General features: G+C 43.4%; 1 protein-coding gene and 1 pseudogene across 1 annotated transcript; one reads left to right on the top strand and one right to left on the bottom strand.

Annotated features, from left to right (window-relative positions):
* Positions 1-1,698: 1,698 nt before the first annotated feature.
* LOC136486290 (IQ domain-containing protein IQM3-like) lies at positions 1,699-7,733 on the bottom strand. Its single transcript, XM_066483160.1, has 9 exons — positions 7,265-7,733; positions 6,792-6,906; positions 6,606-6,671; positions 6,230-6,318; positions 5,918-6,005; positions 5,232-5,375; positions 5,015-5,107; positions 2,628-2,729; positions 1,699-2,536 (listed from the first exon to the last, which is right to left on the bottom strand). Exons 1-9 carry the CDS (start codon positions 7,423-7,425, stop codon positions 2,030-2,032), a joined length of 1,365 nt encoding a protein of 454 aa, XP_066339257.1. The 5' UTR covers positions 7,426-7,733; the 3' UTR covers positions 1,699-2,029.
* Positions 3,057-5,000, top strand: LOC136487127 (omega-hydroxypalmitate O-feruloyl transferase-like; annotated as a pseudogene).
* Positions 7,734-16,689: the final 8,956 nt, after the last annotated feature.

Here is a 16,689-nt window from a genome sequence, read left to right as displayed (position 1 = left end):
TGTTTATATATTTTTTGTCTAATAAAATCCTTTGACTTTGAGCGAGAGAAGAAATGGAAGAGATTCAGTTTTCCTGGCATGGCAAATTTCTGACGTATATTCAGAGTCCATTGTTTGCCTATGGATGTGGTTTAGTGAATTTTCATACAGCGCTCGGTTGTTAAATGGTACTAATCACCAATTTCCACTGCCTTTGCTAGTTGTGGCAATGTTAATACTCCCCCCATTGCAATTATAGTTCACTTTTACTTTGTCCTAAACCAGGCTTCGTAAACTTTGACCAAGTTTATAGAAAAATACACCAACAGGTGGATACAGGATAAAAGATCACCTATGAAATATGTTTTGATATTGCATTTATTTAAACCTCTAGTTTTACTATATTTTTTTCTAAAAACATTGTTGAAGTTAGAGAAGTTTGACTTTATGTACCAAGTTATGCTTGCACAGTTCAAATATACCTATCAAAATTTAAAAATGGCTAGTCTTTTACATCTGTTGCTGCTAGTTTGCCAGTTGCCACAATTCGCTTGTATTGGTCTGTTAATTTCAGAAATTAAAAACTCCAACATTTTCAGAGACAACTGATGCTTCCCAACCTCGGCATGCTTTGATTTTTTATGTTATAGTTTTTATTTATACCATAATAACTGCTAATACGTCCATTGATATTGCAGAAGTTCCAGTTGTCTCGGAAACATCAGTTGCCGAAGATGACCAAGAGCTTGAGAAAGTAAAGATCCTCAAATCCAAGATCAAAGCTAATATTGCGGATTTGCCCAAGGTACTTGAGCAAATAAATGAAACTGTTGCTCGGTGTGAGAGGTTTTGTTAGTATCCATCCTGTGTTTCGAAAGAACTGTAGAGTTTGACACATCTTGCATGAGACTGGCTGATTCAGCATTATGTGTTTAGGTGTATTGGATCAGAAAACATTGTATCTAAGTGTTGTAGTTTCGGCGCTGACCATTTTGTTGCGTGAAATATCGTAGCATTGCTATGTTGAGGAAGCTAATTGTAAGTTAAACCTGGAAGAGAGAGATCTATGGAGCAGAAGTATTTAGGAGGTCTTGCATTTTCTGCATTAAAGATTGAATTTCTGGTAGAGTGATAGGACACCAGGTTGATCACGGATGCGTGTTTGTTCATGGCGTACTGCATGTGAAGTAATTATCTAAAGAAGATTGTGTGCTTGTTGATGGTTAGTTGACATCCTGACTTTTTAAGTGCAGAAAAAGTGTATATTTGTAATCCATAGTAACTCATTTCATCATGCAGACAGCAAGAACCTTTTCTCCCCTAGCTTCACCCTTGACCCTTGACGTGTGTGCTTTTTGTCCTGAAACGATATTCTCTTTAGAGCTGTACGTCAAAATACAGAGCACGAAGAAAACAGAATTCCGAGGGGAAGAGAAAACTTCTAGCGAGGCCCATCTTTGGAAGGAAAAGAAATGATTCCTAGGCCCGTCTGCAATGATGGGCTCAGCACAAAGGCTCTCACTCTGCAGCTACCTGTGTTTGCTGAGGTCTGAGGACCCCTGAAGAATTCTCAATGGTCAAAGCAAAACAGGCAAAATACATCATGTTATGCTAAGGCTGCTATACTGGTGTGCTGACTTGAGAGTATACACCTTGTTCTTGATGAATGCATAGCGGCTTTATCTGATGGCCAGCAGACTACTGCTGAGCTCTGAGGACTGACACATGTAATGCTGTGTACATTATTCCATTTACAAAGGATACAATATAAAGCAAGTTCCTTAACCACGGTAATGAAGCATACTATCACATCTGCTTCAAAGCTATCATATCTGAAATGTGACAGATTCTGCCCATAGCCTATTTCAGTTGCAGAACATTGCACTGTGCTTCTCTGAATGGAACCACAGGGCAGCGGAGAAGCAGCATGGACAAACCAGGATGTGATCTTTGCAGTGCTGAAAAATGATATTCCAGAATAGCAGTAACTGGCCAGCTGAAAAGCATGGTTTCGTGCTATTTGCGTGGCATAATAAGCTACTCTAAGTTCCTAACTTGGCTGGGGCAGGGAGGCCTGAATTGACGCAAGCGGTGATGTTGGCGATGTGACTTTAGTGGGGGACAAAGGAGGCAGTTTCCTTGACGCCGACGGAGTTGATGCCCTTGGCGACAGATCCACCATCTCCAGTGCCTGCATCCGGAGCTCCATTGGGTAGTCCTTGACACATCCAATTCTCGGACCAGCCCCAGTGCTCCATTTAAGGGACAGCCTGTGCCCGAGCTGATAGGACTTGGACTCGCTCTTGGATTTCATCCTCTCGAGAATCGCCTTCTGGGGGACTTCAGTGGCTCTAGGGCTTTGCAGACCACCCGATAAGGTCCTTTCGTAGGTTGGCCTGGCTTGTTCTTCAGGAGCGTTGTCTCCTTCATTGCCTTCTGTGGTGTTTGGAGGGGGAACCACTTGTGGAAGATCTGGTTCCATGATAGCTGAAGTAAACTTCTGTGAGTCATTAGGCACTGGATCTTCGTTGTAGTCTTCTCTGGTGGATGAGCGCACCTGCGACCAAAAACAAAGCTCACTAAATGAAACCATCTACCATTTGGTGGCATGAGCATAATTTCAACTGTTAATGTTTAAGATAGTGTACCTCAACTTCTTTGAGGTCAACTCCATTCTCTTCAAGTAAATTCATGATATTGTGGAGGTTCTCTGCACTAGGTTTGTAGTGACCGCTGTACGCCCAGATGGACTTCCAGAACAAATAGAAAAATTAAACCAAATGCACCGATGAAAACGTACACTAAAATGACGTAATCAAAGTAACAAAATGATATTATTATATGCTGCATAGCTCAAAAGTAGAAGGATGCGAAATAGTCATCTGAGTCCACATCAACTCGCACAGTGGTTGAATCAAGATAAGTAGATATCTGATGTGTACTGGACATTCAGAAACTATAGTTTCTGATATACTGCCAAAAGAATTGTGCCGAAAAAATTCTGTGCATGGATATTAATGTTCTGGTTTATATTTCATATTTGCCATTTAGAATGGATTGTCAAAAAATAGTTATTCATGGTAGCCCATGGAACAGCAAAGAATGGTTTGGAGGATCACACACAGTGAATGACACAAATAAAACATTTTGATCAAGAGCTTTTTACCTGTATGGCCCTGAAAAAAATACATCTTCCCGGTGTGACCTTATTTTTTTTGAACTTGCCCTGATACAAAATTTTCTTTCTTCTATGGCCTTCTGTCAAGTCTGTTAGGGTACTCTGTTAGTTTGCCCACTGGTTGATAAGAGAAATGTCTAAATTGCCCTTCAGTGTTTCTGTCAATTCCGCGGCATCCGATCCAGACCGACACCGAGCGGGCAGAAACACATGAGACCGAGGATGGGGGAGGGCTCCAAGACCGCCGCAGCCAGCCAGGGGCCACCGCCGGGATCTCCTGCAGGGTGTGTTCAAGCTGCGCATCGAGCAGCAGGGGCAGCCGTCGCTGGTGCCGCCGGCGGAGGAGATGCCTAGTGGCCTCTACTACCTCTCTAACCTGGACCAGAACATCGCCGTCATCGTGCAGACCGTGTACTGCTTCAGGGCGGCAGACGGCGCCGGCGACGGAATCAGCACCTGCGACGTGCTGAGGGAGTCGCTGGCGAAGGTGCTCGTCCACTACTACCCGCTCGCTGGGCGGCTGGCGATCTCGATCAAGCGAGGGGAAGCTGGTCGTGGACAGCACGGGTGAAGGCGCCGTGTTCGTGGAGGCCGAGGCGGACTGCGCCATGGAGGACATCGGCGACATCACCGACCCCGACCCCGACCCCGACCCCTCTGTGCTCAGCAGGCTCGCGTACAGCGTCCCCGGCGCCAGGAACATACTCAAGATGCCGCTGCTTGCAGCCCAGGTACGTACTATTTGCTGCTCATCTCTCCTGGATCGATGGACGGAGTTAATAACAATGGGCCATCGATCCATGGACATGCAAGGTGACCAAGTTCAAGTGTGGCTGCTTCGTGCTGGGGCTGGCCATCAACCACTGCATGTTCGGCGGTGTCGGCGCCATGCAGTTCGTCAACTCGTGGGGCACGCGGCCTCCCGCTGTCGCTCCCACCGGCCCTCGACCGCGCCGTCCTCCACGCGCGCGACCCGCCGCTCCGCAGGTCGACTTCCCGCACCACGAGTTTGCGCAGATCACTAACGACGGTGAGGACGACGACGGGGAGGACTCGGACTCCCAGCTCCTACACCGCTCGTTCTGGTTCACGCCAAGTTCCAGCGGCTCGTGGAGGAGGTGACCGCGGCCTGAAGGACGACAAGATGAAGAATCCGCATGCTTGTATACGCCAGTGCTGCGTGTCATTTGTGTTTCTTTTTTTTTTTTTTTGAAAACTTGTTTGTGTTGCCAGTGGCAGGGCTATGTTCTAGTGAACTCGTCCTTGTTAAATGATTAATGAAATTTTAATGAACGCACAATTATTGCCCGATTCAAGCTTGTTGTATGTGAGACCAATGTATGTTTGAAATTGCACTTTTAATTTGTGTGACTTTAATTATGTCATATGTGAGACTGAAACTATGGTTAATTGCAATGCATTTGTGTAATTTTTTATGCATTTGATAAGCTCATTTTATTGCAATATATTTGTGTACTTGATTATGTGTGTTATTATGTATTGTTATGTGTGAATTTATTTGCGTAACATTACTCCAAATGTACAAGAGACAAACAAAACTCTGCATTTTATTTATTTTTTGCCAGGGGTAAAATGGTCATTTTACCCTTGACTTAACACCGTCAAGTGCTCAAAACGGACGGAAGGCCATAGAAGGAAGGAAATTTCGTTTCGGGGCCATACAGGTAAGTTCAAAAAAAATAGGGCCACACAAGGAAGATGCATTTTTTCTAGGGCCATACAGGTAAAAGGCTCTTTGATCAAAGGTAAGAATAGCACAAGCAGGAATACCATGAAAGTAAAATACCGCGATATAAAACAAACATTCCAATAGGCAGTGGTTGCTAAAAAGAATACCTTGATCACTCCATTTTCTGCAGTAAATCTCCCAGCAGCTATAGTTGCACCTCCTGCCAAAAAGCTGGAGTGCTGGAATACGCCTCTCTGCTTCTGATGAATATATAGAAATAGGTTTAGCAGAAGTAAAGTAGCGAAATGCAACAAAGATATAATATTGTTTCAGCAGAGTGCGAAACTGCAAGTCATTGTACGACAGTAAAAGTAGACAAATTACCTTGCCAGCATAAAGCTTTTTTGCTGTACTCATAACAAATATCCATTTAGTCCCGTTAGGAACCCTTGTATCAAGTGGTTCTCCAGACTGTTTATGGATAACTTTTCCCTCGTTAATTATGTATTCATAGTGCTCACGCTCTTGCTGCAAAACAATGGACAAATGTAGTTTTATTAGTCATCCAAAGAGTCTGTTAAAACTTAAAACAAACCCCTTTTCCTGTTGTTAACTATGTTTAACGTTGCAAAAAGCAACTGTAGTTTTATTAGTCATCCAGATTCATGAACAAATGAAATATAATGTGAATAATAGCAGGCCAGGGTGTGAATGGATTCCATTCATATTTCAGATGTAACAATAATTCAGACTTGAGGCTACATCAAATGCAGTTCATATATAAAACAATTTTATGTAGTAACTAGAAGATGAAAGATACATGTTTTATTTGATAAAAAAATTAAAGGCAAACTTGGAGAAAAGTTTTTTTTGAAAAGATAGTGATAAAATCAACAAAAGGTTCGTTCAAAAAATAAAATCAACAAAGGAAAGTTTTATGACACCGACATGAGATTTTGTGGATGAAGTGAGTCAAGCCATCTTACTGCTCTTCACAGAAAATTTTCAGCAAGGATATATGTCACTGGCTCTAAATAAAGGCAGGTAGCCGTTGGTGGAACATATCTTACCGGACCAAGATACATAATGCATTGCTTCTTGAGCAAAGCTCTTGGACATTCAGGAAGGTCTAGATCCTTTCCCTCTCCAACATCAAGCCTACATATGCACAAATACTAACTTAAATGGTTGTGCCCTCAAACTGATAACTGAAATTCCAGGTATGAACAGACATTCCTATGGTGACTGAAATCTCTGGAATGAGTAGACATTTGAATATGTACATCTCTTTTCCATCAGTTGTGCCGATTGCGCTACTTTGTTCAAACAACAGAATTTGCCAATGTGATTATGGCTCCTGGAAGTTGCAGTGAGGTTCTTACCAATAGAAGAATGGCTGGCCAGCTTGGCTTTTGCACCATTCATCATAGTAGAAGTGCAGGTTGTGCCCATATCTATGCCGCGGGTCGATCTACACAGAACAAATGAATACAGCTATAAAGGTTCCATTGCATAGTGTTGCAAACAACTGACTACCACTGTATCAAGAAACGGACATACAGTAACTTTTATGAGCTGAACAGGTGGACATTTTTATGATCCACACATGGCTAAAGCAATAATGTCCAAGTCAAGTGATAATGTAAAGCAGCCTCTTTTCACACACATATAGGAACAGCACCCAAAAAAAAAATCCAAAGCAATACTACTAAACTAAAAGGCAGTACTAGTGGATTATTAGTACGGTTATGTACTCACAGCTTCGATCCAGTGCTGGAAAGCCAGCTTGAGGGCCTTGCTGTCTCTGGATAAACCCTGACCCACCTGTTGCAATGCAAGCCAGTGACATGAGCAACAGAGGACTGAAGAAGTCTGAAGCAAATTGGTTTCTGGTGAACACGAGGGACTTTTTCTCTGGTAGTGGTAGCAGTTGGGAGTTGGGACCTTGGACGCGTTGAGGCTGACGCGGTTCCAGCGCGAGGCGGCGGTCTCCGGCTTGGGCTCGTCGAAGAAGGAGACGGTGCTGTGCTCCAGGCGCGCGTAGTCCAGCGCCTGCCACCTTCATTCATCATCCCAACCACAAATCCTATCAGTCTCAATCAAAACTCCACCTCAGGGGGGGAAGCTCTTTTGTAACTGTAACCGATTTCCGACACCCGTAACGTAAATAAACATCAAGAAGAGCCAAATTCAGGCATTTTTTTTCCTGGGACACCAAAATCTCCAAGAACCAAAGGAGGGCCCTTTCGATGATGGAACGGAACAGCACATGATCCAGCAAGAACCAGGGAACAGCCAATCCCCAAGAAGACCAAAGGGGGGGCGCATGCCGCCGCTCCGGACAGAGGGGAGGAAAGCACACCAGAGGCATGGGCCATGGAGAAGAAGAGGAAAAGGATCCGAAGAAGATACCATACCAGAGCTCCTCGACGACGACGGCGGAGTCGGCGAGCTTCCGCCGGGTCCGGTAGCTGCGGTACACCTTCTGCAGCTTGGTGGCCGCGCCATTCTCGCCGGCCCCCTCCACCGGCGAGGGAGGAGGCTCCAGCTTATCCGGCCCCGCCGCCTCCACCTCCATTCCTCTGAGATTGGGGAGCGAAGGGTCCGACGCGCTAAACTTGGACCGAGCCGGCAATTAGTTCGTCCGCGGAGGCGAGGGCGAGAATGGCTCTGCGCCCGGCACTCGTGCAGTGTGTCAAGGACGAGGAGGGGCAGGTGGGAGTTTAATCTGTGGATTAACACGCGAGCCGAGGCCCGAGGGAATAATTAAAGGCGATTAATCTAGAACGGGGAGCAGGGCGGGGATCGGGGTATCGCATTCGCGGGAGGAACGGGAACCGGCCCGCGGATACGACCGCCCATAGCTTCCGTATTTTTTCATCCACAAAAAGTATTTTTCTTTCGTCGCAAAATAGTCTACAGTACTTTTAACCCTGGTTTGGCTGTTCGTTTCGGCTGAAACGATCGTGGATTATTTGGTGTCAGAGAAAAATATTGTTAATCCGCGATCGACCGAGTGAACAGGGCAGCCGAGCGAACAGGGCAGACGACGACGAGTCGTTCGCGCCACATACTGGTTCTTGGCTCTTGTCCCGTGGCGGGGGTGGCGCCATAACTGCGCGTGGCTGGCCCACTTGTCATAAAGTAAATAGCGCATGAGCAAAGGCGTGGGTGGTGCAATTCCTAGCGTCTGAATGTCCGGACGGGATATCGCGTTAGGACGCGGCTCTCACACCTGTGTCCCGCATCCCGTCCAACACGGGAAATCCGTGTTTGCTTCCCGTCCAACACCCCGCGTCCACATCGATCCCGCCCAGCTCCAGTGCCCGTGTCCGCCCTTGCCCCCGCGCCTACCCCATGCCGGCACGGGAGAAATCCACGTGGGTTGACCCACGGCTACGCCCCAGCAGCAGCGACAGGCCGTTGTCCACTAGCCATCGACGCCGTGCAACACCCCGATCTACTTTTAAAATATCTAGATAAAATATTTGCAACATACGTCTGAAATAGATGAAACACTTGAAACATGCGTGTATAGGTATAGCAACCTATGCAACATCTAGATTTACGTTTGCAGCATCTAGGTAAAACATTTACAACATAAGTATGAAACATATGAAACACTTGAAATATACACTTAAAACATGTGGGTAGAGCCATGACAACATATGCAACATCCAAATGGAGCACTTAAAACATACGTCTGAAACACTTGAAACATAGGCTTGCAACATGCGTCATTGTTATTGCAACATATGCAACATCGTAGATCTACTTTTGTAACATCCAGATGAAACACTTGAAACATAAGTTTGAAAACTGCTGAAACACATAAAACACAGCGCCGCCGACGACCATGGCCGACCTGGTGTGGAACTACGGTAGCCAGCAAGCTCAAGTCCAAGGGACGTCGAGAGCGGCCCAGCATATACCCAGGCGCAGGGGCAGGCCTCCCCTTCCTGCCGTGGTATCTTCGGCCGGCCGCAGAGCTCGCCATGGCCGCGACGGCGCGAGGTGGATGGGGGCGCGGCGCGGGCGCAGATGGGGGCTGGATGCGGCGCACCCATGCTGGAGAACGCGAGCTAGAGAAGGCCGCCGGGCTAGAGAAGGTGCATGGTGGATGGGGACTGTGGTCGCATATGTGCAGCGGTGGAGAAAGGAAAATGCCGCTGTCTTTTTTTAAGAAACTATGAAACACTTAAGATGAAGCGGAGCAGGCCTGTTGGTCCGGAAGGCTGCGTAGGCCCGCGAACAGGGGAGTCTGGATGGATATGACTAGATGGACATCCTCACTAGAGAATTTCCGTTCATGCTACAGTATGTTACTTATTTTAGGTGCTCTCATTTTCCTGGATTTATTCTAGGATTTTACGAAGCGAGGCGCCTATGCTGACTTCGTGAATCTCGATATCAGCCAGCTCAGTCCTTTGGAGGTTTTCATTGGGGTGGGGTTTACGTACGTGTATTTATAGGGGTGAGTGTACGTGTATGTTGTTGACACCTATGTTGTACTGTGTAGCGTCAGGAGTACTCTTAGGTTGGTGGAGCTCCCATGGACTTCGGGTTATAATATAGTAATAAACTATTTTATTTCTCCTCTCGAAACAAATTAGGAGCATATGAAACCACTATCTTTTATTTCACAAGTTGCGGCTCCTTTGGATATTAATGGTCCCGTTCGTTTCGCTGAAAAAAGATGCCAAAACATGGTTCCGGTTGATTTATTGTGAGAAAAAAAAATTATTCCGACTGAAAAAACAAGCTAAAAAATACAGATTATAAGTCAAGCGAACAGGGTCATTATAGTAAAGAGTTAAAATTGTTGTTTGAAGCCGTGTTAAATAGGATCTTAATGTAAAGCAGAAGTGAGCAATGAGTGATGGATGAAACCACATGACTTAGGGCACGTACAACGGGACCCTTTGAGCCATCTGCGTCGAGAAAATTTTGCAAAAACACCCCTCGCAAGCAGCAAACGGCATCGGGTCATCGTCTCGTGAGGCGTCGGCTTCGGCCCATGCTCCGATGAATAAACTACGCACGAACGGATCTCGTGTGGGTGAGAGCGACGCAGCAGTCCACGGAAGTGTTTGTTAGCTTCTTGTCCTCTTCAAAGAATACACAAATTTACTAAAACTTATAATATATATATATAATCAAATTTGAATCCAAAAATTATGATTCAAATTTTGTTAAGTTCCTTCCGACCAGAACTACAACCAGAAGTGATTAGTATAGTGCCCGTGCTAACGTCACGACTTCATTTAAGAAATGCACATGAAAAGTACAGAAAGACAATTACGAGAGATTTCAATTCATCGTATCATTTCTAGTATATTATAGAGCTGGAGAGGGATCCATGGCCGGTGGTGTGGAGCGTTGAGAGTCGGGACATGGTGCCATTCTTTTATTTCGCATTCGCAGGCTTCCAGCCCTGGTCGCGACGTGCGCGGGGCGCGTTCGAAGCCGCGGATTGGTGAGAAGCCAAGCATCACACGTCAAAAATCGGCCGTCGAATTTGGTTTAAGTGTTTTATTAGCCTTTGATTTTATTAGAGACGAAAGTCTGTGTATATTTTTCTGGGTGCATAATAGTTGGAGGCTCTTAGTGGGGATGTTTTTCTAGGGATATCTAGTATAATTTTGATTAGTCCATTATAGTAGAGATAAAACACATGTCACACCTTGAAGGTTCTCTGTATATCTTATTTTGTGGAACTGTTTGTATTTTTTTAAAAACTATTTTTTCAATACAAATAAAAAATTACGGTAACCTACTCGTATTGGTATTACGACACTGAGAAAAATATATTCATGATTGATTATGTTGTTGTAATTAATATTCTAAAATATTGTAATTATATTCAACTTAATTATGCTGGATCTATTTCGTATTAAGTAGCAATACACTAGTATACAAGGATCATATTCATGTTTAATCGTGGTAACATACAAGCATTAAACAACTTGTAGACCGTTAAATAGACGACCTATTGTACGAGCTATCTATTTAACTGTCTGTGCGTGAGTTTTAAAAACTTATAGACAACAGGCTGTCTATGGGTTGTACATGCCCTTATCGTATAGCACAAGTGAGCAATAGTTATGTACGTTTTTAAGTTTATTGATCATGTTATCTTCACGACAATTAGCTGTATATATATGACTCATCCATATTCGTAAACAGAGTGCAAGGTGTTTCATCTTCAGGCCTGCTCTAATTAAGCCTGATGTCCTAATGTCTTATTTGGATCCTACGATCTAAAACTTAGCCGCTAAAGTTTTAGATCATGTTGGGCTGGCTGGAAAAAAAGCTGATGTTGATGCTAATACTGATTCGTTATAAGAGGAAAACACTGTTATTTCGCTGAAACGATATAGCTGATAAGTTCGAGCGAGCAGGACCTTAGCTTTTTGCGACTAAGTTTCTAAAAAAAACGGTAGCAATATTGCTATTATTTTTCTACAGTACTCCCTACGTTTCTGATTATAAAACGTTTTAGCTTAGATATATTATTTTAACTATGTTTCTAAGTACAGTGTATATCTAAGTATGTAAGTCAAAATATTTTATAATTTGAAACTAGAGTAATGAGCCACCAGTTATTTGTATTCGTGTCGGGGCTGGGAAGACTGACCGAGTCAGGGTCAAGGAGAGCAGCACGCGCGCTGGCCTGCCTTGTGCGGCTGGCTCGCTCCTTACTGGTGGCCCGGGTGAGGCCTCGCCGGAGCGTGTTTGACCGGCGCCCGGCCGGCGACCGACAGGTGCGCCGTGCCGGGGTCATGCATGCCCACCCACGCGGGGCAGCGGTCGCTCTCCGCGCCGGATCTGGACGGGACGGGACGAGGCTCTCTGGTCGCCGTCGCCGTCGTGGATTCGTGGCCGCACAGGTACGTGCACGCACGACATTGTACCGAGGGTGTGTTTAGTTCGCGAAACAAAAAAATTTTTTAGACGTCATATTAGATATTTCAGGGATGTAGGAAGGGGTTTTTGGATACTAATAAAAAAACTAATTATATAGCTCGTCTGAAAACTACGAGACGAATTTATTAAGCCTAATTAATCCAGCATTAGCGCATGTTGGTTACTGTAGCACTTATGGTTAATCATGTCCTAATTAGGCTTAAAACATTCGTCTCGCGATCTCAAACCAAACTGTACAGTTAGTTTTTTTCGTCTATATTTAATACTCTATATATGTGCGGTAAGATTTGACGTGACATTTTGGGTGAAATTTTTTTGAACTAAACAGCGCCTGACATGGGCCCAGCTACGCTGGCTCTTAGCTACTAGTGTGAACTGAATCAGCGTCCTCCATTGCATCGGTCGGTCTGCATGTTGCTATTGCACGAATCATGTGGGCCCGTCAGCACCTCGCGTCCTACCGTGTACAGTACGTATGCTAGGCTAGGCACGGAGCGGATGCGCTGTCCGTGCCGGCCAAACAAATACTCCTCGGTAGAAGAAGTCGTTTTAGACCGCGATAAGGTCTTCCAAACATAATTTTCACTTCTTGTTTCTATAAGGATATTTATTAAAAAATAATATATGTATATTTTTATAAAAATATTTTTTAAGACAAATTTATTCATATAGTTTTTACATTTTTAAACTCAATACCTTAAAAGTTATTTATAGTTTATATTCCAAATGTTTGACTCAAACCTTGTCCAAAATAACTTCCTTTATCCACATTGAGGGACTATTTACTGTTTTCTTCAAAATCAAACATTACTATTTTTGACCATTTATTTTTTTAAAAATATTATAGTTTTATGGCATTTGAATTATAGATATGAAATATGTCTTATGGTGAATCCAAAAATATAAATATAATGTTAGGAACTTATCTAATATTTTTTAAACTGATGGTCAAAGAAAATGGAGAGAATACATATTCCGTCTCAACATAAATACACTCTAAGGATTTTTTGGGAAAAAAAATCAATGTTATATGAAAATTACATACTTTACTCTTATCAAAAGCTATCTCAACATGTAATGATTGCACTTTAGAAATAGATAAAGGCCATATTCGCTTGAACTTATCAGCCGTACCGTTTCAGCGAAATAATAGTGTTTTTCTTCTCACAACAAATCAATATGAGCATCAGCATCAGCTGTTTTTCCAGCCAGCCGAATAGGGCCAAAATAAAAAATATCTGCTACAACTAGGTGGACCATACTTAGAAGTGCATTTTTTTTAGAATAAATTTCAAATGCTAGAAATATGTTTATTTTAATCTTACGGCAGAGGAAGTACGTAGTTAGCACCGGCCGGTAGATAAAAAATTTCTAAGATATCATATAGACATACATGTAGAAATTATATTCTAATGTATAGTTTTTAAAAAATAAGTTTTTCTTTAACCACAATTCACATGTCTTCTCTTTTCATTATCCACCTATTACATCTCTTCGTATCTTGGTTTGCCTTTAGATACAGAGGGTGTTTCCTTGAGCCAAAAACAGCAGCTGCGAGGAACAGCTTGCTGAGGAACAGTGTAATAGTTGCTTGTCTACGAGACTATTTTTTTATCTTTCTTTTTTTATTCCAATATTATGTTAGCATTTCCCTTAGTTAACATCTTTGTGATGACTATAAAAGTCATCCTAGCTTTAGCTTTTGGGTTGGCATAGATAAGCCCTGAAATTAAACGAGCCATAAACACCGCACCAACTAGATGTACGGGGAAATGATTTACCAAGCCCTCCTCCTCTCCTACCCACCAACCAGCAGGAGACCATGTGTAACGTTTCAGAGTGACGTCCACCGGTTCACGGACTGAAATATCGACGGGACGTGGGACACTACTATTCGATGCAGGCCGTCGTTTTCGGTGCATAAACTCTCTCAACGTAACCGCAACTTCTTTAAATGCTAAACAGGAACTATTGTCTGTGCAGTGGGTACGTACTTCGTCCTGGAAATTTGAGATGTAGGGCGCACGAATTTGCCTGATAATTGACTCTTTTCTACTACCGTGATGGTCCCACACCACACAAATACAGACTTGCCAGGTCCTAACAAAGCAAGAAATGTAAGGTTAAACATGATAGCTATGTAGCTTAACTACTACGTGACAAGGCATCGTCCAGAATTTGTGATTTTTGTATGGATTTATCTACCTTGACTTCTTTTGACCAAGTACCTAGGTAGACGTACACCCTATTTCTTTTAAAGGAGGACGGTAAAAACTTTATCGTAATTTTTATTAAAAGAAATATATAAACAACCGGGTCGAAAAACCACCGACTAGGATACAAAGACCAATAGCTCAAGCACAAAGGCCGACTACTAAAACTTTACACAACTTCTAGCGCATGAGGCAACAACTCAGTCGAAAAGACCAAACTACCAGCTTCATTCACTCTAACACTAACTCTACTAACAACTTGAACAACACACTTAGCACAACTGGAGATAGACTATGGACCTTAAGTAACTAAGGTCCTGTTTGGATCAAGCAGATAGTAGTTGGCTGCTAATAATTAGTTCCTTGGATCCAAACAGGTCTAGTTAATAGTTTAGCTAATTGTTAGCTTAATACTCAACTAACGACTATTTCACTAGTTGAACTGAAGTAGCAAATAGTAGCTAATAATAGTTGTGACCTATTAACTAGCAAATTATTAGTAGCTAATTGATCCAAACAAGCCCTAAAGCTAAAAGAAAATGGAAGGCCGGCCGATTTTGTTAATTTGTTCCCGAAGTACAGTACATGTAACAAGTCTTTTTAAGAGTTTTTTCATGTCCACTCCCATCCAAAAATGGTTGGAAAATGCTAAGTAAAGAGTGCGCACGCTCCACTCGTTCTGCACGCACACCCACCCATACGGCCTCCGCGCACCCTCCTGCACGGCCTCCACTAGACGCGCACGCTCCACTCGTTCCTCCCCACCGCACGCCCCCACCTCTCTCTCTCTCTCTCTCTCTCTCTCTCTCTCTCTCTCTCTCTCTCTCTCCGATGAGCACCTCATCGGTGTGCGAGCTAGGGTTTCGCCAACAAAACCCTAGCTCACCGCAGCAGGGTGGCGGCGGGGTGAGGGCGCTGTAGTGGGGGAAGAGAGAGCTGCTGAGTTTTTTTTGCGACTCAAATCTATGCTACAGAGGTATGCGCACGGGAAGTTAAAATCCTACGCGCGCACGCTCTAGCAACGTCCAAAATGGTTTGCAACCGATATGTTTCCGATGGAACACATTTGGCCACGTTCATTGTCGACAAAATATCATCGGCAGTCCTCCGAGGGGTATCCCACGAAGGTAGATTGATCCGCGGAGGTGCGTGTATTCAAGAACAAGAAGGCAATAGAGACACAAGAGTTAGACAGGTTCGGGCTGCCAGCACGACGTAATACCCTACTCCTGTGGTCTGTTGGTTTGTATTGGCTATCATATAATATTGCGTGTGTTTTGAGGAGGCCCCCTATCCACCTTATATAGCCAGGGGGTAGGGTTACAAGTCGATTAGATCTAGGAGATAACCGGTAAGTAATAACAGGTTACAGAAATCACAGGATCAAGCATATCCTAACAAATCTCGTAGCATTTTCAGGATATTGCCCTTGATGTCTTACGGTACACGTCGAGCAGCACCGTGCACCATAAGTCTTTGTCTTGTGGGCTAGACCACCCTGGCCGCACGACGCATGTCACTTGCCGTGGGTACCTAGGGTTATACCCCCCACAGCTAGTCCCCGAGCGCCTTGTATCCTTTGAGCAACGTAGTCTTGAACAAGTCCGACTAGTTTGACGTGAAGCCAACTAGTTTAACTGGTGATCCGAGCAGTGGAAGTCGAAGTCGACCAGTTTAACTAGTGACCTAGGCGGTGAAAATTAAAGCCGATCAGTTTAATTGGTGACCTAGGTGGTGAAAGTCAATGCCGACCAATTTAACTAGTTAGAAGACCTTGGACTTAGCCAAGTAAGGCTTGCCAAAAGGATGTGAGGGGCTCAAGATAAAATTTGAAAATTCTTCCCCTTAGGAGAAGTGTAGCCACTTAAACTCCATCAATAAGGACTACATTCATTGCTAGGTGAAGTATAGTCACTTAGTCCCCGAGCCTGCTGGAAGATAAAGAATGAATCTTGAAGTAGGGTCAAAGAAAAGAAGTCTGAAAGCTTACCGACATCATCTGACATGCACGTATTAAGACCCTAGACGTGCTGCCCAAGATCAGTGTAACACCTCTGGTGTTACGAGCTCGTTTAGCACCAAGATTTAGACTTAAGAGAAATCAGCCAATAAATTTTTGGGTTTTTAAAAACATACGTGGAATGACGAGTGAGTCTTATGTGGTTCGCTTTGATGGACTAAACTAAATATCTGAGTTAATTCACTTAGTGCATAAAAGTATTTAAAAATGTCCGATAACGATTCTAGCAAGTAAATGACGAATGGCTTGTTCTGTTGGATTGAGCATGAAAACAATTTTTATAAACAAAGAAAAATATAACTTGTAATTGGTACTTAATGAAATTTGAAGTGCAAGTTTAGTAGATGAAAATGCAACTCTTGTTTTGGTGAGTAAAAGTTATTCAATAGTATATATGATAGCTCAGAAATCAGATCTGTGATTTAAACTAGAACCTTTCATTGAGTCGGCGAGAAATTGGATTTATGTTTGAAAGGTCAATTTTGGCAAATTATGTTGAGCAAAATAGTTCAATAGTGCTTAAGTATTTCGCTCCTATGGGTTAGTATGCAGTATGGGCTAGGTCATGATATACTTGTTAGTTGAAATCGATAGGGTTTAGACCTTTTAGAAATTAAGGCAAAGAGCGCTAGTGGATATTAGTTCAAAACTAAAAGCTATAATGTTATGCTTTTGCACAGTT

Source organism: Miscanthus floridulus, chromosome 10 (assembly GCF_019320115.1).
Source record: "Miscanthus floridulus cultivar M001 chromosome 10, ASM1932011v1, whole genome shotgun sequence".
Lineage (NCBI taxonomy): Eukaryota > Viridiplantae > Streptophyta > Magnoliopsida > Poales > Poaceae > Miscanthus > Miscanthus floridulus.
The sequence above is the reverse complement of the archived record's forward strand: the minus strand, read 5'-3'. Positions and strand labels throughout refer to the sequence as shown.

Bases quoted from the DNA above. Each gene is read 5' to 3' on its own strand.
- LOC136486290 (XM_066483160.1), bottom strand. From the start codon at position 7,425: ATGGAGGTGGAGGCGGCGGGGCCGGATAAGCTGGAGCCTCCTCCCTCG. The intron at 6,319-6,605 runs GTGAGTACATAA...TGTTCTGTGTAG, and splicing joins TCCAGCACTGGATCGAAGCT to ATCGACCCGCGGCATAGATA. The intron at 6,006-6,229 runs GTAAGAACCTCA...GTGCATATGTAG, and splicing joins GGCCAGCCATTCTTCTATTG to GCTTGATGTTGGAGAGGGAA.